Genomic DNA, 21,892 nt, shown 5'->3' on the forward strand with positions numbered 1-21,892 from the left:
CCCTGCTCTGCACTTAAACTGCCAACTGTGGATTTTCTATTTGCTGAAGCACAGATTAGCAAGGTTCTCGATAACATTTCCAAAGCTTCATATCATTTTGGAAGAACCAAAAATGCAGAAAAGAAAACTGATGACAGTTGAGCTAGGGACCACTGCAGAATAAATCCTCATTTGTAACTCACATATCACCATATCTGGTTATTGGACCTGAAAACATCCACAGTATGACGGTCAGACAGTGCCACCTACCTATCATGCAGTGCATATTTTTAAGCAACCTTCAGAAAAGGCTTAAAATGGCATGATGGTATGTTAGAAGACTTCAGAGGAAAATTTTCACCACCACCCATAATTGTTCTTAACCCTCCACATTCCAACAGATATGCACAAGTAGAAAGCCTATGTGCCACATACTGTGGAGAGTATCTTACAGCTTGGGGGAGAGACATGACTCTAGCTCAGAAGCAGGATGTGCTACCAGAAACTCTGTTAGCTGTCAGGATAGTTCAGCTGGGAGCTAGAGCTTAAGTCTCATAACAGAACACGGATTCACACCAAATGCTGATCCCATAGTGCAGCAACAGGGAGATACTGCAGCCTGAAATTCTTGAACAGTGAGCAGAGATCACTGTTGCCCATTTGTGACTGAAAGGAACCTATATGCTCCTGTAATAATCTTTGTACAAAATATGCCCTGTGAGGTAGCATTTGAAAACTAATAACTTGCTGGTCAATAATATCATGGTGAAATGTACATAGCAACATCATATGTAAAATTATTAATTCCCCCGGTGCGATGATGTTAGCACATGTTCATACCCACACAGCCCTGACTAGGCATTTGTTAAATGGGTTTATCCTAAACAAAGGAATGTATGTTTACCTCTATTTACATGTAAGTAGTAAACAGAGTCCTGGAGACAGCAAGAGGGAGAAATGGCAAGAGACAATGCACATCTGTATTTCAGAAAGAGCATGGAGCCACCTTCATCACCAGACTCCATGTCACCGTCATTACTGTTTGAATGAACTTTGCTTTGAGGCATAAGCCTCAGAAGCGTGCACTTCAAAGGGTGACTGGATCATAAAAATGAGGGGTAAAAACACCCCAAGGCATCTCTCCCTCTTTCACCTAAGACAAAGGAACCGACCTTTTGATCCTGGGGGAGATCCAGGCCTGAGAATTTGGTTATCCCTGTTACTGGGAACTTATGGTAAGGATTTTTTTTTTTATTTTTTTTTACCTTGAACCAAAACTAGCTTGTTACTGGAAAGCATTTTATCTTTATTTTTCTTGTAACCATTTCTGACTTTAATGATACTTGAATTCACTTAAAATCTCTTTTTTTGTAGTTAAATAATCTTGTTTTATTTTTAATCTAAATGAATCCAGTGTTGTGTTTAAACTGAACTCTTTGGTAAGTCCAGTTAAAGCAGCAAACTGTTGAATATTGATCTTTTACAGGAGTAATGGACCTCTAATACCTGAATTGTTCAGGAGAGGGCTGGACAGTGCAGACCATGTTTTGGGGGAAAATTTAGGACTGGTGATGTGTTAGGGGTCACCCTGCAAGTAGTTAGCTTCCAGCAGCCTTGCTTGAGTGTGGCTGGAATATTGCTGACAGGCTGCTGGAATCAGACTTGCTGTACCAGGGCAGTAGCTATATACAGACATTGGTATGCGGCTTGTGAGCAGCGGAGGGTTGGGAGCTATAACAGCATTGTGAGGCACCCAAGGTTACAGGGCAGGTAGTGAAACAACACCTGGATTGCACTCTGGAATGTGATACCATCTCAGTTGCATGTCCAGGTGGAAATTAAAGACAGAATGAGAGAGTTTAAAAAGACAAAACAAAACACTGATATTCTCAGAATTCTGGCCAATAAGCATCATTCCTCCCATAAAAAACACGAGACTGTCAATGACTACAGGTGAAATATGTCAAACTTGTGAGTAATGCTCTCCAGTCAACTTCACAACAATTGTCCAGCCAAAATTTAATGCATTATTTTAAAAAGACTTATGATGGCTATTAGAACTACTACATAAACCCAGATCTGAATTCATCATATTAAAACACATTTATTCAAGACCTTTTGCAGTCATCTCTGGATACAGGTGGTACTAACTCCCTCACAGAACTTGAACATTTTTTTTTAATGCCTCCCCTTCCCTCCCCACACACACACTTGCTCTCAGGAGATAAGAGAGAATGGGAGGGAATAAAGAAATGAGTGGTGGGAATGCCAGGTGCACTACACCTAGAGACCCTCCTGCTGACCAACACAGGCACAGATCTTAGGAGCGGGCAATCAATCCCAGCCTCCTGGTTGAATGAGATTACAGCAGCCACCAAAAAAAACTTAGAAGGTACTACAGAGGAATTTTTATTGAGCAAAAATGAGGCAGATCAGATAGGTAAGAACAACAGCATGCTGTGAATTTTCTGTAGCTACCTGACACCAACAGAAATATTCTTTTAAAAAGACTGAGAAGGTTTACAAGAATTATATAAGACCATTGTGCGCATCTGTAAAATTACTGTAACTATATCCAGAATTGCACCATGGGCCTGGGATGTTTGACTACTGCTCCCTTCGCTACACTCAGATTTAATCATATTATGGAATCATTGGTGTGCAAGAGACATGGTGAGCTTCAGTTTCAAGACTTCAGATAACACTTTCAGATAAATAAAATGGTAATCTCAGGACAACATTGAAGATCATCCAGTACTAACATCTGCTACAGCCATGTTATTACCTGTATAGACAACAGGGAGCCAGATAGCTATCGAAAGTGGAGGTGGGTTTTCAGCTCTGCTGTAGACTGGATGTGTATTATTCCCTGTAATACTGAAGATAAGTACACTTACTACTTATCTAGTGACTCAGACAAACTTATGTTCCTCTACCAAGCCCAAGTAAAGTTCTTTTCCATGCTATTGCTCTCTCCCTCTTTAGCCACTTTTACCGACAGCAACTTTAACTTCAAAATAATTAACATAATGGACAGAGAAAAGGATAAACTGGGTGAAAACAGGGGAATGGAAAGGGTGAAGATCATGGGTGCTCAACAAGGCAAAAATTACAAGGGTAGAGTAAAAAGTCTGGAACCCACCTGTTAGTAGAACTAGGGAAGCTGTATCCTTTGGGGAGATCTGAACTTAACTTTTACTTGGAGGCTCCCACTGGTGGGTGGACTTGTCCCCCATTGCCCTGACTGAGCCCAGGTGGAAGACGCACCTCTTGGCAGTTATTCACGGGATTTCTATCTTCTGAAAGTTCAGCACAATGAGAAAGGGCAGCACAGCAGGGAAGCCCAAAGATCTCTCAACCAGAATGGAAAATCTGTACATGAGTGAAAAACAGTGAGAGAGAAGAGGAACAGAATGGGGAGGGGAGGGGAAGAGAGAGAGAACAACAGAAGAGCCATCTACTCACAGTGTCCATAGGGGACATCCTAAGGGAATCTAAACTACTGTGTTTAGCTTGTAAGTTACTGCTGCATTCTAGAAATACTTAAGATACAGAGACAGGGATCGGAGTGGAAGAAAGCCCATATACTTAGTCACCAAGTAAAAAACCCCACTAGCCACTATGATTTCTGCACTGGTAGTTCATCTCAAACATCTCCTTTCAGTTTCCTTCTGTTTTTCTTTCCCCTATTCCACGTACAGAAATAAAATCATAAAAATAGGCCTCTGTATTCTGTCTTCCCTCTGCTTCCAGGACCTAGTGACCTACCCATCTTCTTCCATCTAAGGAAAGAGCAGCACTTCCCATCAATTATTTTGGAACTATTAACTCCATGTAAAGAGAGACAAAGGAATCAATGCTTCCCAGAAGTAAAGTCAAAGATGGAGTTTTAAAAAAAACAAACAAACACTGGCAGTACTATACATAAAAAGTAATAAAGTGAACAAGGAGAGAAGGCAAAAAAAAAAAAATCTCCCACTTAGTGACTTAGCCAAGGAAAGGTTATTTGCCAGGCTGACTTTGATGCTAAAACGGGAGCCAGCTTTAGCTTTTATAAACTAGCAAAGTGGCAACCCTGATTAGTGTGTGCAGCCATTCCATCTCATTGTGATCCTGACAGACCTCAGATTAATTCAGCATGGAACTAATCAATATTTAACAGGGAGACCATCCTCTCCCCAAAAAAGAAACACCTACATGCGGAGGACAGTGGTACATGCAATTCAAGAGATGGCCTTCTTTTGTAAAGACAGTGCAGTACTAATCAATTCCCTAGCATTGGGTGCAAAGAATGCCCTGTTGGAATTGTGGTCTCTTAGAGCAAAAGAAGTATGCACAGACTAAATACCTGTGGGCACTGAAGATCTCATTAGATTTTTCACAAATCTAGAAAAAAAATTAATCTTGGGGTCCTAATCAAAATGCCTAATCCCAACTGTGTCAACTTTATTCAGTATTTTTTACTTCCTGTCCTGAAATGTTGTGCAGACTTGTTGTGCAGGGTTCATTAGGTCTCTATCTAGAGAAGGCACTATAGAAATAAGATATTTTTAGCAAGCAAAGAAAAAGGAAGAGAGCATTAAAAATGGAGACTTCAAATAAAAAACACGCTCATGTCTGGAAAGACCAGACTGAGCTGTTAAGTGAATAAGCCCCTCACAAATTTGGTCACAAAACATCTACTGGTTTCAAGTGACCCAGAGATCAGACTTACTTAGCATACCTGCTTTACTGAGCAAAATGATTTCCAGCACCATCCCACATACATCACCTTTGAAAGGCCAATGTTACCATGTAACTCAGACACCTCAATGACTACCACCAAATTCAACAACCAGGGAAGATGCATTTGAGGTCAGCAGTGAGGAGATCAAGCTATCTTCTTACTCAATTTAGGAGAAAACCATCACCACTTATATGGGTAAACAAACAAATCTGCACAATAACCTGGCATCTTTTATTCATCTGAAGTGTATCACAGCTGCAAGGGTGAAAAACAAGGAGCAACATAGGTTGTCCTTCCAACTCAGAGAGAAAGCTCACTACAGGCCTATGTTTTAAAGTCAGACTGAGGATTTATGGGCTGTAGTTCAGGAACCTCCATTTTCATATTCTAACAAGCCAGTAACAAAGATCCCTCTTGGCTGATGCCTGATAAACTTATACAGGGTTAACAGCCTGGGTTACATCACTATTTTTTATTTACATATTTTAATATCTAGTTTCAGTATTTAGCTATTTTTGGGATGGGGAGGAGTGAAGGGGGAAATGCAAGAACCAAGATTACCAAAAACATAAAAGTTTTCAAACCATGGTATATTAATAAATTTCCAGGAACTCAAGTTATAATCCCAGCTCTGTTACAGACTCCACATGTGGCTCAGGCAGGTTACTTAACTTCTCTGCCTCAGTTCCTCCATTGGTAACATGGAGAGAACACTTACCGATTTCACATGTCTGCTGCAAGAATTCAAGTGCTTCAAAAATGAAAAGCAGTAAATACTAAGTAACTTTCAATGAGAAATCCAAGTTATTTGGATTCCCCCCAAAAGTTTTTTTTTCCAGTAGTACTTATACCTAGAGCTTGCACTTCCCATACCAGATGGGAATGGTACTTACATAATTAAAATAGTTCATTGTGAGAATATGGACCTTTAATTTTCAGGTGAAGTTAGTCAGTCTTACCCCAAAAAGACCATATCTTATATAAAGGACAACGAACATCAATGGGACAGTTCTATATAACTTTATCAACTACATCCAAAATGGATTCCATAAAATCTGGATTGGCAAGCTGAAAGAAGTGAAATACAGACATACAAATGACATGAGAGGACTCCAGAGTTAATTTCCATGAACGATATGTTGCAACAACATTTTTCTGTAAAATTCACTGGGGCTGATGTTGCTTCTACTTACTGAATATGGAATGTATTTGTAGTGACCAAAATAAACTCTTCTCTATATAAATAAAAGGGAAATAATGCCACAAAGGTGTTAAAACTTTTTACTGTTGTAGCAAAATATAGGCTTTATTTCACTCTCCAAATCTTTAGACTCATCTTAATATTTGCCCTGTTTTAACTCCAAATCGTGTATTTCACTGCCATGAGTTGATATATTGAGGGTACAATCTACAGATATGTAAACATACACAATAACTAAAGTTCAAGTGTGTGTATATATATATTTTTAGGAAGTATAAAAAAAAATTAAGATTGAGAAATCAAGCACTCATGCTTTAGGAAAGTAGTTATGAGCTCTTCCGCAATATTAAACACTCAGTCATATTGCGCATATTAATAATATTTACATTTAAGGAAGAGGGACAGAAGAAGATATAACAAATATGCAGCATGGATAGATTAACACTGAGGCAGGAGAGAGATCTGGAATTTTCTTACTTCAATGCTAGACATCTTAACCCTAATGTAACAATGCTCCTCTTCTGCTGTCTGCAGGAACTGAACGTGGGATCTCTGGATCTAAAAGTTTACTGAGCTAATGAATAAGGTCCACTAGCTCAGAGGCAGTAGCAGACTCAAACCTATATAAATGATCTGGCTACTAGATCGTACAGAGAGCCACGATGTTAGCATGGATCACTCCAATACTGCATTAACATTAGTTTAATTTCCCTTAAAAAGAAGGTCAAAGTCTTGTTCTTATCGTACATGCCCAAGCACACGCTAGGTTAAATGCAAACCTGGCTAACGTCCTCTGAAATTGAAGATCCAGTACGCCAAAAGCCCTTGTATCCAAACATTCAAGTGTCGGTTTTTCTAAGGCCGTCTCGACACTATGAGCTAGGGGTGTGATTCCTGCTCAGATGCGCATACTTGAGCTGGCCATCACTGAACTAGCGGGAGTATAAACCGTAGTGTAGACACAGTAACACTAGTAGTGACAGCAGAGGCGCAGCTGAGCCATGCTGAGTACAAACCTTCTTGAAACCAAGGATATGTACTCGACATGACTCTGCCGTCCCTCTACTACCGCTCCCCACGCGCCCACCGCTACATCGCTATTTATACTTGCTCTAGCTTGATGACTGACAGCACGAGTATGTGTACTCAAGCACTACACACCAGTAGCTTGCAGCCTAAATCAATGAAAGACTTTATTACTCTGCCACATGTGAGCAGAGAGTTACAAGTCAGTGATCAAGTCACTCCAATAGATGAAAATAAAGCATTTCACCACAGCTGGGACCATCTGTGGTGTGTTTATTAAAAACATCTCAGGAGATGTTTCTTGCAGACCCTGCATCACGGTGTGGCATCAATGGACTGAAGCATTTTTTGTTTTGTGTTTTAACAGAATCAACACATTCGGCTGACATGCCAACCCAATTCAATCGGGTGTAGGGATCAGACACTCAACAGTGATTCTTTGCTCCCGGATTCTGGAGTAGTGCAAGCAGAGCACTTGGCCTCCTGCCATGTCAAGATCAGTGCTAGAAGGCTCCAGAGGGAACTACACCCAGCCTGCCTTGTCTTTGTAATAATAGGGCAAGGGCCTGAAGAATGATTAAAAACATTTGAAAAAATTAAGTGAGCAGAGATCTTAGGACTTTCAAGGATCACAGCCCTTCACTCAGATGCCAGGGATGAATATGGGCTTAGAGGTGCAGTCTGAAGCCAGTGCCAACACATATGAAGACACATGTGGGTGAAGCTTTTTAATATTGTGGATCACTCCTCAGAGATTCCCTTATCGTCCAACCTTTCCTTCCAATTACAACAGTTTTTAGTGACATACATTAGTAACATTCGTGCAGCATTAATGAGACAAGATGAAAATAAACGTTTCTTTAATGGGGATGGATGCAGCTGTTACATTACATTCCCCCATATTTTGCACCTGTTGATTTTCCCCTCTTTAGATATATGATTTTTGTATTTGTCAGTACCAGATCTCCGCAATTGCCAGTAGCCAGCATTATTCTACTCTTCCCTGATCTTGCTGCAGCTTGGATCTAGCTGTATGTTCAGTATCTCTCCAGTTTTGATCATGATTGACTTTACACCAAATATAAAAAATTTGCACAGATGCTAAAAGGGTTCTGGGGTTTTTGTCTTTAAAGTTTGGATGTCAAAAAAACCCTTCTGCGTACCCTATAAGAGCTCTGAATGAGATACACCCAGCAGGAAGAGTAATTTCTTTCAGAGTGGATAGATGCTTTACCGTTGTCCAGAATCACTGCAGTATAGTCCATTACTTCAAGCAGGTGGGCTAACTCACTGGCCCACGCACCAGAAAACACTTTCTAGCCACAGGATTTCCATTCCTTTCCTTTCTGGATTCAGTTTTATTTCTTCAGATTAAGCAGCTTAACACAAGTTCAACATATCGATTATGTCCTTTTCCCCAACCCAGGGTCTTCTGCAGGAGCCTACCTACCACCTACAGGACACACTCCACAGGCTGTCTGCCTGGAAGAAAGGTGAGCATCTCTCCTTCCTAGCCTTTGCCCTGCAAGCCATCTGCCTGAGCCATATAAACTGGGTTCTTTCCCCTGCCGTGGGGTGCCTACTTGACGCAGCTCTCACAACTGAACTACTTGCTGCGCGGGGTTGTTTGTTGGGTGGGAAACATCATGACATGTCAGTTATGCTTATACAATCAATGGTAATTTTAAATATACTCAGACTTGTTTAATGACAGCCAGTTTTAAGAGACTTGATTCAGAGATGAATTTGGCCTTCAGTTTTACAAGGACAGTCACTATAATTGGATCTGTTCATTGGAGTTTTCTCACCTAAAAGGCACCTCAAATATAAGTGTCCAAGAATTAAAATAAAAAGAAAAGGAGTACTTGTGGCACCTTAGAGACTAACCAGTTTATTTGAGCATGAGCTTTCGTGAGCTACAGCTCACTTCATCGGATGCATAGCATATCGTGGAAACTGCAGAAGACATTATATACACACAGAGACCATGAAACAAAACTTCCTCCCACCTCACTCCCCCGCTGGCAACAGCTTATCTAAAGTGATCCTCAAGTAGAGCCATTTCCAGCACAAATCCAGGTTTTCTCACCCTTCCCCCCCCACACACACACACATACAAACTCACTCTCCTGCTGGCAACAGCCCATCCCCTGTTGCCAGCAGGAGAGTGAGTTTGTATGTGTGTGTGTGGGGGGGGAAGGGTGAGAAAACCTGGATTTGTGCTGGAAATGGCTCTACTTGAGGATCACTTTAGATAAGCTGTTGCCAGCGGGGGAGTGAGGTGGGAGGAAGTTTTGTTTCATGGTCTCTGTGTGTATATAATGTCTTCTGCAGTTTCCACGATATGCTATGCATCCGATGAAGTGAGCTGTAGCTCACGAAAGCTCATGCTCAAATAAACTGGTTAGTCTCTAAGGTGCCACAAGTACTCCTTTTCTTTTTACGAATACAGACTAACACGGCTGTTACTCTGAAACCAAGAATTAAAATACTACTTCTGGTAAATTGCTATAAGCAGGAATGATATTCAAAGGGTTTGACTATACAACTAAATATACTGTATATAATTCATGACGTTTGCTAATTTAAACCAGTATTTTAAAAAAAGAAAAAAGCCTCAGTCAAGATCTGAGATTTCAGGTAAATTTTTCTCGTTTTAGTTTGTGCTTCTGAAAAACTGAAAGATTTAGACATTATATACCTCCACAGGAAAAACAAAAGATTAGGCAGTTATCCACCTATTATTGGGTGTCTGTGCATATATTAACTGCAAGTCTTCCAGCCCTCTCAGACAAGACTTACTGGTATTTATAATTTCCACAAGGTGGTGCTCTTGCATCAAGAATTATATTGCACCTTTTTATTTTTTTTTAATCAAAAAAAAAAATGTAATGCTAGGCACTGTCATTCTTACCTCAGGATGAAAGAAAATTTCAGGTCCAAGAAACCTTTCATAACCAATATCTATAATTAATTTATTTTTGTTGATTGTACTGATGCCTGTGTACTGTTTGATCCATTTTCATGGATCTACATCATATTTGGCAAATTCTTTTACTATGTCAGGGCAAATGTAACAATATTTTTCCTGTAAAGAAATACCATGCATTAAAAGTTGCCTAAACTGATCATACGTAATTATTAAATATACCAAGGAACAGTTCAGAAAAACAGTGAAAATTACTTAATTGGAGAATCAAAAGCGAGTTCTAAATCTATTAACCAAGGGTTCACATTTCGTAACTACTGTTCTTACAATTCTAACCTTATTCTTAAGGAACAGACTGTTCAGGAAAAGTCCTACATAATGAATTGGTAAAGCTCCCAATCCTGCATTGAGAGATGCGCAAGACCCCATTGATTTCAATGGGGCTTCACACTGGCAAACTCCTTAGCTTGCATGCAATGTCACTGAAATCACTGGTTTCAAAGCAGAGGGTCCACCTGTACGCATTTCATTACATGATCAGAAATAGGTGATTATCCCAGTAATATTATGCAATATATGCAAGACTCAGAGGTTGAGTTTTTATGGAGAATTTTCTTAACTAGCACAGTTCAAATTTGAAGCAAACTCTAAAGCCAATTTCACCTTTAAAACACGTACATATTAATTCTAAACGAAAGTCTTGCTTGATAATTATTCATATTTCTCCTTGTTTCCCCTTTACATCTTTTCCCCCTCATTTTCTGAAGAGCTTAAATAGAAGGAAAAGTATAGTTTGACAATTCCTATATTTGTATATGTAAAAAGGGCCACTGGCAATGTGTTAAAACAAAAAACAAAAATCTACCTCTCTTAAAAGAAAGGTAAATTTCACATCAAATGTTTACCTTTATGGCTTTTGCTGTCTCCAGAGACTGTTCGGGGGAATTTCCACCTCCCTCTCCCTTAAGATCTGCTGAATGAAATATGTAATATCTCCACCTGCAATAGGGATATGTTTGATGAAACTTCCAATTATATAACCTTCTGCTTATGGAAAAAAAATGCTTAGAAAAAGCTGACGTACGAAGTACCAAAAGTTAACAGCAGAATATAATGTTCATTTTTACCCAGCAGCTTCTTGCGTTTTTTTAAAAAACGCAAAGTGAAACTTTGGCACCTTTCAAAGTGACCTCAAATTTGTAAACCCTAATGAAACTAGATGCTACTTTCTAAGGCCCTTGATTACTATTTGGAGAACTGATGCTGCTTAATATTATCTAATACAAACATCAGCAGTGAATGTAAAAAAAATAAGGATAATCTTAAATGCATGCTGAAGATAGAGACGTTCCAACCTTGAGGTCTTTTTCAGGAATGATCTAAAAAGGCAAAAAGTACTCATGACAAGAGAAAACAGGTATCCTGCACGAGAGACTGAAAAATGGATAGAGAAGAACAAAGGTTACAAAAATAATGAACAAACAAAAAAAGCTATTAAAGGGAAGGGAAAGTGACCAATAAACACAATAAAGAAAAGAGATGTTTTAAAATGCATCCTGAAAAAGGCAACAAATAAAGACAAGAGAAAAAGGAAAAGGGTAATATTGGCCATAGCCAGTAACAGTAAACACAGCAATGACTACTTCGTATGGCAAGCTTGTGCTGTTTCTAAGAGTTCCCATTTTAAGTTCCATATAGCAAATATTGCAGGGTACAGATAACTACCAACAGGCAATAAGCTTAAAAAAGTTAATGGAGCCCACAGCATTATAATATATTTCAGTACTTAGATGTCATTCAGGCAGACACACTGGATGCCATAATTGGAACAGAAATTAGAGTGCATAAATAATGATTACATGTTTGTATCCTGAGAGGGTTCGACAATTAGAAATTGACTAGATGCTTGCGCTGCGTTTATATAAGCTTGCCTTTGTTTCACACAGGTAACCTGTACTCTAAATTTTTGACAGTAGCATGAGAAAATACCCCATATGTGAAAGGTAGAATACTATACAAATGTCCAACCAAAAACTTTTTGGAAATGGAACTCAATACACAGAAAAGTGCTACACATTCAGGCAAAGATGAAATCTCTGCGTCAAGTGAGAACATCCACCACACTGACCAACTTTCCAAATTTGAGCAGCATTAACAAATATTGGTCATGGTAAAAATTTGTACACAGCAGGATGCATGGACAGGATTTATACAAGAATAGGAATCTCCAATAGGCATACTGACTCCTTTTTCATGGCCTTCATTTCAGAAGACAGGATATTGGGCTAGACGTACCTTTGGTCTGACTCAGTATGGCAGTTCTTACTGACCTCAGAGAGAAAGAGCTGTAATGGTATTTAATGAACTTGGATTTCAATTTTTTTCCACACCACAACTACTGTAACCACATTGTGAAGACTCATTTGAAAAATGCTCATTTGAAAAATGCTGACTTTTTTATGTAAATATCACCACTATAAAGTTTAAAAATCTGATGATTTACATATCCTCTACTGCATAAATTTCTAATGCATTATCTATAGTTTGGTCCTAAAATATGACAGTGTCCCTTTAACACATTATATATATAAAAAGAAAAGGAGTACTTGTGGCACCTTAGAGACTAACCAATTTATTTGATGCATCCGATGAAATGAGCTATAGCTCACGAAAGCTTATGCTCAAATAAATTGGTTAGTCTCTAAGGTGCCACAAGTCCTCCTTTTCTTTTTGCGAATACAGACTAACACGGCTGTTACTCTGAAACCTGTCATTATATATATATATATATATATATATATACACACACATATATATATATATATATATATATATATATATATATATATACATACACACACACACACACATTCCTTTTCCCTAACCTCCACTACTCCTCACAGTGCCACAATTAATATCCACAAAATCTGGAAAAAATAAAATTGGTCTATTACCTGAAGACCAAGGAAACTTTCACACTCACACAAACAGTTTAAGATCTTAAACTGCATCCTACCACAGGAATTACATGAGTTACTCCATCACCACTGTCAATGACTATTCCTGTTAATGTATGTTCGCCAACCTGCCGTGAAGCCCAAGATGCGGCTGAAGTCCACACTGCCTAGATAAGAAACAAAAGTTAATATTTAGATTTGGATAGAACATGCTAGATAATCTTAGAAGACCCTGCTTCAAACATTTTAGGTATATGCTTGCAGACGACCATACATACTCCAGCTATACTGTACTTCAGAAGCATAGATTCACTTTGTTCACCTGAACAGCAATGTAAAGTCCTGGTACTTTAAAAGATTCAGACATGATTTCTGCAAGATACTCTCTGTTTTCTGGAGTGTTCAATAGAGGTTCTGTCTGTAAAGAAAAGTCACCTTATTAAATATCTAATGCAGTTCAGACTTTTATCAAACTTGGCTCCTGATCCAGCAGTAACCCAATTTTTCAGTTTATGAGGGCACTCAAGAATCCCAAATAAGTCCCAGGTAAATAGATCTGATCCTTTTACTCTTTGGTGGGTAGACACAGGCCCAACCTTCCACAACATGGTTGTTAACATTTCTTTGAAAAATTACTGATTATTAGGAAAAAAGTTTGGTTTGACATGTGAACAGAAATGACATACTGTGGCCATAATAAGTAGTATGACTTTGACATATAAGTACATGTAAGGAGGAACGCATCCAGAGTAAGACACTGATCCTGCAAACACTTACGCAACTGCCTAACTTTCCTACCGAAAGTGGTCCCATTGATCTCAATAGGACTACTCACCATAATAAAGTCAAACACGGTGTACGTGTGTTTGCAAGACTGGTGTATAAGGGATAATCTGCATTATGTACAGGGAGCAAACTTAACGTCTAAGGATTCTTCACATCACCGCTACTCCTACCTGAGAGCGGATGAATTACCAAGAAAAATAAATGAAAGAATGTGCATTAATTTTAAAACAAACTAAACTAAAATCAGATTGTTTTGCAGGATTCCATGTAAACAAGTTGCATACAACTACTTAGTGTCATAAATTACAACCATCTTTCCAAACAATTCATATAAACAGCCTGATGTTCAGTGGTGAACAAGTTTCAAGGCTGATCCAATTTGGGACCTTAGCTACTTAACAGTGGTCTTTATTTAAAAAAAAAAAAAAATCCAGCTATGAATTGTGTATTCTTTATATTTATCTCCTCCTACGCAAAACCACTGATTTTAAAAAATCATTTTGCATTAAGTAACTAATTTCATCTTCAAAAGAAACCTTTCACAGAAGGGAATACATAATTGTGCACATGATTGCTAACATACAGCATATTGCTACGTGACATTTCCCCCTATTTCACTGTAATGCTTTATTTTGTTTGACTGAAGTCAGCCAATTATTTTAAGCAGCATCTGTAATTCAATCAAGCCATCCAAAGCTTTTAAAAAAAATAAAGCCCAAACCAAGAAGCCTGTTTCAGAAGTGTACTAGAAACAGGGTCTAATGTGATTTTATATATTATTTCTAGAGCAATAAAAAAAATGAAAAATTACAAAAGGCTTCTAGGCTTTGTAACAAAACCTACTTGTGCTGGGAATGTTATCCACCACAGTTATACCATCTCCCATTTGTGGAAGCATTTTCTTAGCCAGTTCCATTACTCACCATTAAAAAGTAATGATCCTCAGGTTCAGGGCGAAGATATTTAAAAATTACTTGCTCCATGAATCTCTCCATGAGATCCCAGTCTTCAACAAGACCATGTCGTATGGGCCACTGAAGCAAAAGAACATTTTAAACATGTCAGTGTATGAGCCAGTAGGTAACAATACAATGAACACGAGAAGCAAAATCCTAGTATCCTCTATGAGAACCATAAATACTAGCCTATATAAACATTGTGTCACCGTTCTACTTTTAAAAGAAAGCCAATAATTTTTAAGTCATTATTCTCTCCTGGGTCTCTCATTATGATTGTCTGTGGATAGGGGACTGGACTGGGAGTCAGAAGACCTAGATTCTATTCTTAGTTCTGCCGCTGCTTTACTGTGTGACCTGGGGCAAGGCACTTCACCTTCCTGTGCACCAGTTACCCCATCTGTAAACTAGGGATAATGATACTTCTTATCCATTGTAAGCATTTTGCAATCTATGAATGATAGGAGCTAAGATGACAAACCAAAACTTCAGTATTATATTATTTTAGACCTTAGGTTCCTATAAGCAGGGGCTATCTTCACATTTTCTTTAGTGCCCAGCACACAGTTGGTGCTTAAGCTAATATATAAGAAAGTAATATCGGATATATATTTTATGAATATTTAACATATACCTTACTTTATTAATCTCCCACAGAAAAGGGTCCTTTACAGGACAAAGAAAAACGGACTCACAGAGAAATGGACTTATAGGATGACCCTGTGCAAAGGGGCCAGGGGACATGTTCTGACATTTCTCAAAGCAAACTGATCAGCACCAAAATAGTCAGTAATTCTATCATTTAATATAGGTCCCATGCAATTTTCAGCAAGAGGAAATAAAAATATTTGATATCTATGTCTATATCAGCTACTGACATTACTGGGGAAAAGAAAATGCATTAATAGACCCTCACAAGATGGATCTGTCATCAACTGTTGCTAAAGCACTGGTAGAAGAACTATTTAAAAGAAAGAAAGAACGAACGAAGCCAACCAACCAAATTTGCACATGCTAAACTGAAGCCAACTATATTCAATCCTTTCATTCTGCAACTACAACAACTAGTATACTTAATGACAGCAAACTTCAGATAAGTGTTTGTTTCAAATCTTCTTGACAGGCATTTAAATCTACAAAAATGAAAATATAGAGTCAATTCAAAAAGATTTCTGAAAGATGCTTAAAGCGTCATTATATATTCTTACTTTTGTAGCATAGGTAGGTTTATCTATGGCTTCATCTCCTATGAAAAAGTCTAGATCATCAACTCCCTTCATTACTCTCCTCTGGGCTTGGTCGCCTACTTTTGCTGACTCTCTGATTGCAGTAGCTAAATAAATAAATAAATAAAATAAATAAATAAATAGTCCATCACAAAAGAACACATTAAAAATAAAACTCTTTTTCTAAACATAGAACAATGTGAGGTGTTAAGTGGTTCCCCTTTTCTGATTTAAATAAAGCAAGCAAGGCTTCTTTTCTCAAAAATAAAGACTGGAATGTAGGAAGTGATAAGCTGACACTAATATGTTAGGGTACATTTTCAGTGTAGTGCAGGGAATTTGGTCACTTATCTCCAATTAACATCAGTGGGAGTTGCAACCAAATCCCCTCCCTCCCACACACACACACCCCACTTTAAAAATTTACCTCGTTACCAACTACAGCACTCAAGAGAGCTGCATACTTTTGGATTTCCAATACAGTAGGCACTCCTGAAGTTAGGAAATTACAGGTTTTTCTGGGTCTCAATATACCAGGCAAGTTGGAGAATTAAGAGGAAGGAGAAGGGGGAGGCAGTGGGAGCATGAAGAAAATATTCGAAAACAAATTACCGAGCCATTATTCTGGCTGGTAGAAAAAAATCAATTTGCAGCCCTACAGAGAAGCTTATTGAGACATTCATGCTTGCTATTAGCAGGAGGCAACTATCACTAAAATCACTAGCAGAAGGCTGGTGTAGGCAGAAAGATTAAGCAGCAAGACATCGAGGGCAAACTATAAATAAAAACAGAATAAAATGTAGCCTGTTTATTTACAATCTTGTTTCAGTAAGCCAGAATCACACACTCAACCACTTCTAATGGAGAACAGGCAGTACGTAGAATAATCACTTAAGAGTGCTTCTAACAGTATTAGGACAAAACTTCTTCAGAGTTTGAAAACTTTTCAGAAACATACACCAGACCCCACAAAACATTCCAATTGACAAAAGTCAGATTTACATTAAATTAATAGTCATAGGAAATTTTTCTTACCATATGGTGTATACATAAACCTATTTAGCACAACACATACGTATATCTTTATAAATTCTTTTGATTTAGAAAATTGTTTTAACACTTAAAACTATGTTAACTGAACTATAGTTCTGATAGAGAGTGCTTCCCCAATAACTTCCTTGGACCTCTGGGCTTATTTAATATTTCCTTACCTTGTAGCATCTATCCAAAAAAAAGTCAGCATTCAAGGCAGGCAAAAAAATACTGTGGACATTAGAAAACTAGATGTTGTTTTAGAGTAACTGAACAAAGTCCCATAAACCTTTTCAAATACAGCAGAAGCATAATTAGCACCTCAAATTTAAGGCAATATGTAGTCCAAACAAAGTTTTTAAGCATAAGATACAAGACTACGACACATTACTGATATAAAGGACAACTAAAATCATTGGAGTTTACAAAGGTATCAAATTTAGATTTCAACATTTTTGGTGTTAATATGGATCAATAAAAAAATTAAGTAACAGATCCAAATAAAGAGACCATTTGAATATGCTATGGGCACAGCATGTACACACCACAAAAAGTGATACAGTATATTCCTGGTTTCAGAGTAACAGCCGTGTTAGTCTGTATTCGTAAAAAGAAAAGGAGTACTTGTGGCACCTTAGAGACTAACCAGTTTATTTGAGCATGAGCTTTCGTGAGCTACAGCTCACTTCATCAGCTGTAGCTCACGAAAGCTCATGCTCAAATAAACTGGTTAGTCTCTAAGGTGCCACAAGTATATTCCTGATTCTTCTTTGAGTGATGGTCCCTATTGTAGCCTATTGAGAGTTATGCGCATGCACTATGCACCCAGAGCTGTTCAATGTAGTATTGCTTGGTGGTCCGCACGTGCGCTCTTGTATTGCCTCATGGTTTCGCCTGAGCCGATAAAGGGTGGGGCAGTCCACGTCTCCAGTTCCTTCTCACGGACGCATGGTCCAAGTTGGAGCTTCTGCTGCCCTCTCATTCTTAGTGACACATTATTTTATTTTTTTAACAAAAAAATGGATCTTATTTTCATTCATTAGTTAAAATTTTATTGGTTTTCGTTGTACTTTGGTAATTCCTAGCATTTTTTATAAGTAAGGACTTGGGACATCACTTCGGCAGTTTTTCTCCCCAAACAATCTCCCCCCCTTTACCCCCACTCAGCTCCCAGGTCTGGGTACTGGTTTATGCTGAAGATGCCGGGATTCAAAGTCTGTGATTCCTGCCCTCACTCGTTTTCCATCAGCAACGAACACCAGCGTCGTTTACACTATCTGGGGGAAGGCCACATGACAGTATCCTTCACAGCACGTACACGGGAAGGCTGAGCTCTCCACCTCAGGAAGCACCCCCCATACATCGGTCTGAGCAATACAAGAGTGCTCCTCCTACCCCCTGAAGCCTCCATCCAGATCAACCAGTATCAGTGCTACAGACCCCGCACTGGGGCCTAGCCATGAACCATGGAAGCATGCACATAAGCATGGCAGTAAGTCTTCCTCTAAATCCAAGAAAGATGCTGTACTGTCCACGAGTTCCAGCCACGGAGGAGCTATGTGCTCCAAGGCCACACCACTGACCAGATCCACCAGTCCCAGTGCTGGATCCACATACCCTTCCTGCCTCGGATCTACTGGCATCCCGTGACTCGTTGGTCCTGACACAGGTACCTTTACCAGCTGCAGTCCCGTCAACAGACCAGATACCATTGACTCTGTGGAGAATTGGAAACCCTCCCTGCCCTCACAAACTGTTGCTCACCCTGGAAGGAGTGAGGTCTCCACATGTTCCAGTGCTCTCAATGCAGAGGGCTCCATAGTCTGCATTGCATCTACCACGCCTGCTGGCCATACCTGTCTAATGCATCCCATTTCGATGGATACATCAGCTCCACCATTCACACAATACTCCAACTCCTCTGAATCTGAGGACCCAGACATTCGGCACAGACCGCTGTTTCCGTTCTGGAAACATGACTACCAGAGGGTTCCGATGGCTCCATGGCAGTTTCTTCCTTTGCCTTACCCAAGAAGCTGATATCTATCTCCTTGGGAACAAGTACAATAACAGCGGGATCAACGGGTTGGCCATATTGGAGCTCATGGCCCCAGTATTCATCTTCAAAACAGTCTCATTCAGCTGGGGAGAACTCCCCTATTTCACCCCCCCACCCTTCAACTAGTAGACGTTTGGAAATGGTGTTAGACAATGCACTGATCAGCCCAGTTTAGACTGTACTGGCGGATCCGGAGAGATTCCCTTCACCATCTCCAGGCACAGCTATGTCATCAACACCTTCCTCCGCACCAGACGAATATCATCAGTTTCAAGAACTCCTATGGAGAATAGCCAATGCTCTTGAAATCCCACTGGAAGAGGTGCAGGACAGCCAGCACCATTTATTAGACATTCTGCATACATCGGCATTGGCAAGGGTGGCCTTACCAATCAATGATGCCATTCTTCAACCAGCACACACCGCTGTGGCATACCCTGGCCATCTGTACACCGACCCTGAAGACAGCCAAGAAAAAAAGATACTACATCCTCCCCAAAGGGTCAGAATTTTTATTTTCACACCCTCCAACTTCTTGGTAATACAGGCTGTGGACCAAACAATGCCGTCCATGCTGCACCCCGGCAGACAGGGAAGGTAAGAAACTGGACCTCACGGGTTGAAAGGTTTTCTCCTCGGCTGGACTACAGTTCAGGATCTCTAACGACTTGGTACTGATGGCCAAGTATGACTTTATAAACTACGGCCGGATGAAGGAATCTGCAGATAAACTATCTCAGTAGGATTGTACTTGATGTAAAATCACTTGTAAAGTTGGTCGCCAGGTTCATACTTCAGGCTGCAGTTGATTCAGCGGACGCGTCCTCACGTGTGTTGCGACTGGAATTGTCATGAGGAGGGAATCCTGGTTACACATCTCAGGTTTCGCTAGAGAGGTGCGGACACAATTGAGAACCTTCCCTTTGATGAATCACACCTCTTCAACCAGAAAACTGATGATTCCTTACACGCTCTAAAAGACTCTAGAGCCACCTTACGATCCTTGGGCATACATACACCATCAATAAAGAGAAAATGTTATCGCCCATCACCAGCCCAACCCTATACGACTCACTTCTACCACGGATAGGCCTACGAACCTCCTCAGAAGCACCCTAAGCTACACAGAACTCGTCCACCTGTTCCGGCAATGCAGACCTCTGCACAACACAGTCATCGGGAAAACGGTATTTCTGAGTGCACCTAGAGAGCCATCCCATCCCCTACGTCTTTTAGGCATCATCTAAAACTCCTACCAGCTTGGAGAGCTATAACAGTCAAGTGGTTCTTGGATGTCGTTTGACACAGCCAAACCATAGACTTTATGATGACGCCTCCTCCACATCTCCTGCCCCGACCCCCCGCTCAGAGATCCCTCTAATGACAGTATTCTTACCCTCGAGGTGGACTGCTTCCTACAGCGAGGAGCAGTGGAGTCAGTCCCTGCAGCCTTTCATGGCACAGAGTTCTATTCCAACTATTTCTTTGTATCCAAGAAGAAATGGGGATGGAGACCAATCTTGGATCTCTGACACCTCAACCGCTCGATTCGCAAGACGAAATTCCGTGTGGTCACGCTTGCGACCATCATTCCTTCACTAGAAAAAGGCACGTGGTTTACAGCTCTCGACATGCAAGATGCCTACTTCCATACATCCAACACATAGAAGGCTCCTGAGGTTGGGCATCGATACTTCCAATACAGGGTTCTCTGATTCGGACTTACCACCTCCCCACGAGTTTTTACAAAGGTTTTCTCTGTGATAGCGGTTCACCAACGACATCAGGGAATCCTTGTCTTCCCATACCTAGATGCCTGGCTGCTGGCAGCATGATGCAGAGAGGAAGCTCGAGCATCGACATCCTAGCTTCTTCTACTCTTCTCCTCCCTAGAAGTGAGCAACATCATCAAAAAAATCAACTTTGCACCATACTTGGCCCCTGGAATCCATAGGAGCTCGCATCAATTCAACCTCTGCCTGAGCATATCTGCCACAAGACAGATTCCAGAGCCTAGTGGACCAAATAGCAGGGATAAACTCCAACACTTCTGTCTCAGCCAGGACTTACCTCTCCATCCTAGGGCACATGGCAGTGTGTAAATATATATCATTCGCCCGCCTGCACCTTTGCTGTCTACAGCTATGGCTGCAAAGAGTCTGTTCCCTTATGCATCATGCTCAACTTTCCACCAGAAGTCATCTCTTCTCTTCAATGGTGGACAGACCCGATACAATCTGCTCCGGGATGCCCTTCCTCGCCAACCGTGACAGTCATAACGGATGCGTCACACCCAGGCACTCACACTGGAGATCACATTACACAAGACACCTGGACCATGTGAGAGGCCAGGATGCATATAACATTCTCAAACTTTGGGCAGTACACAAAGAATGCCACTTGTTCTTACCAGCTATCGGCTATCGCCACGTCCTAATCATGTCAGACAACACCACCACAGTATACTACATAAACAAACAAGGGGGCACGAGGTCCCCAGCACTGTGTATGGAAGCGATTCGCCCCTGGGAATGATGCATCAAACCTCATATACTTTTGTCAGCAGCCTACCTGCCTGGCACCTAGAATGTGATTGCAGATTTTCTCAGCGGGAACTTTGCAACTGACCACAAACGGGAGTTGCACGACACAATAATCATGGACATCTTTGGTCACTGGGGTACACCAATCAGAGACCTCTTTGCATCTCACACCAACACCAAATGTACCCAATATTGCTCCAGGGGAGGACTCTGTGCCCACTCACTGGCAATGCTCTGGTCATTGATTGGTCAGATCATATGAACTACGCCTCCCCCCCTACACACACACACTCCTACCCCGCTTCCTCCACAAACTGTGGCAGGAGAAAGCGACAGCCATCTGATCGCTCCATTCTGGCCTCGCCAATTCTGGCTCTCTCTTCTTCTCTGTATGTTGAAACAACCTCCACTCTCGCTACAGACATTTTTGGAACTTCGGACACAAAACAATGGCAGACGCAGGCATCCAGAC

General features: G+C 40.3%; 1 protein-coding gene across 1 annotated transcript in view; it reads right to left on the minus strand.

The window, feature by feature from the left end:
- Positions 1-21,892, minus strand: part of ACTR3B (actin related protein 3B) — a 46,985-nt gene that overhangs the window by 9,006 nt on the left and 16,087 nt on the right. Inside the window, 8 exon segments of the mRNA XM_043541567.1 lie at positions 9,847-10,020; positions 10,767-10,804; positions 10,807-10,908; position 11,067; positions 12,878-12,985; positions 13,141-13,236; positions 14,528-14,638; positions 15,769-15,893. Coding sequence (XP_043397502.1) covers positions 9,847-10,020; positions 10,767-10,804; positions 10,807-10,908; position 11,067; positions 12,878-12,985; positions 13,141-13,236; positions 14,528-14,638; positions 15,769-15,893 — 755 coding nt within the window.

Source organism: Chelonia mydas, chromosome 2, assembly GCF_015237465.2.
Source record: "Chelonia mydas isolate rCheMyd1 chromosome 2, rCheMyd1.pri.v2, whole genome shotgun sequence".
NCBI lineage: Eukaryota > Metazoa > Chordata > Testudines > Cheloniidae > Chelonia > Chelonia mydas.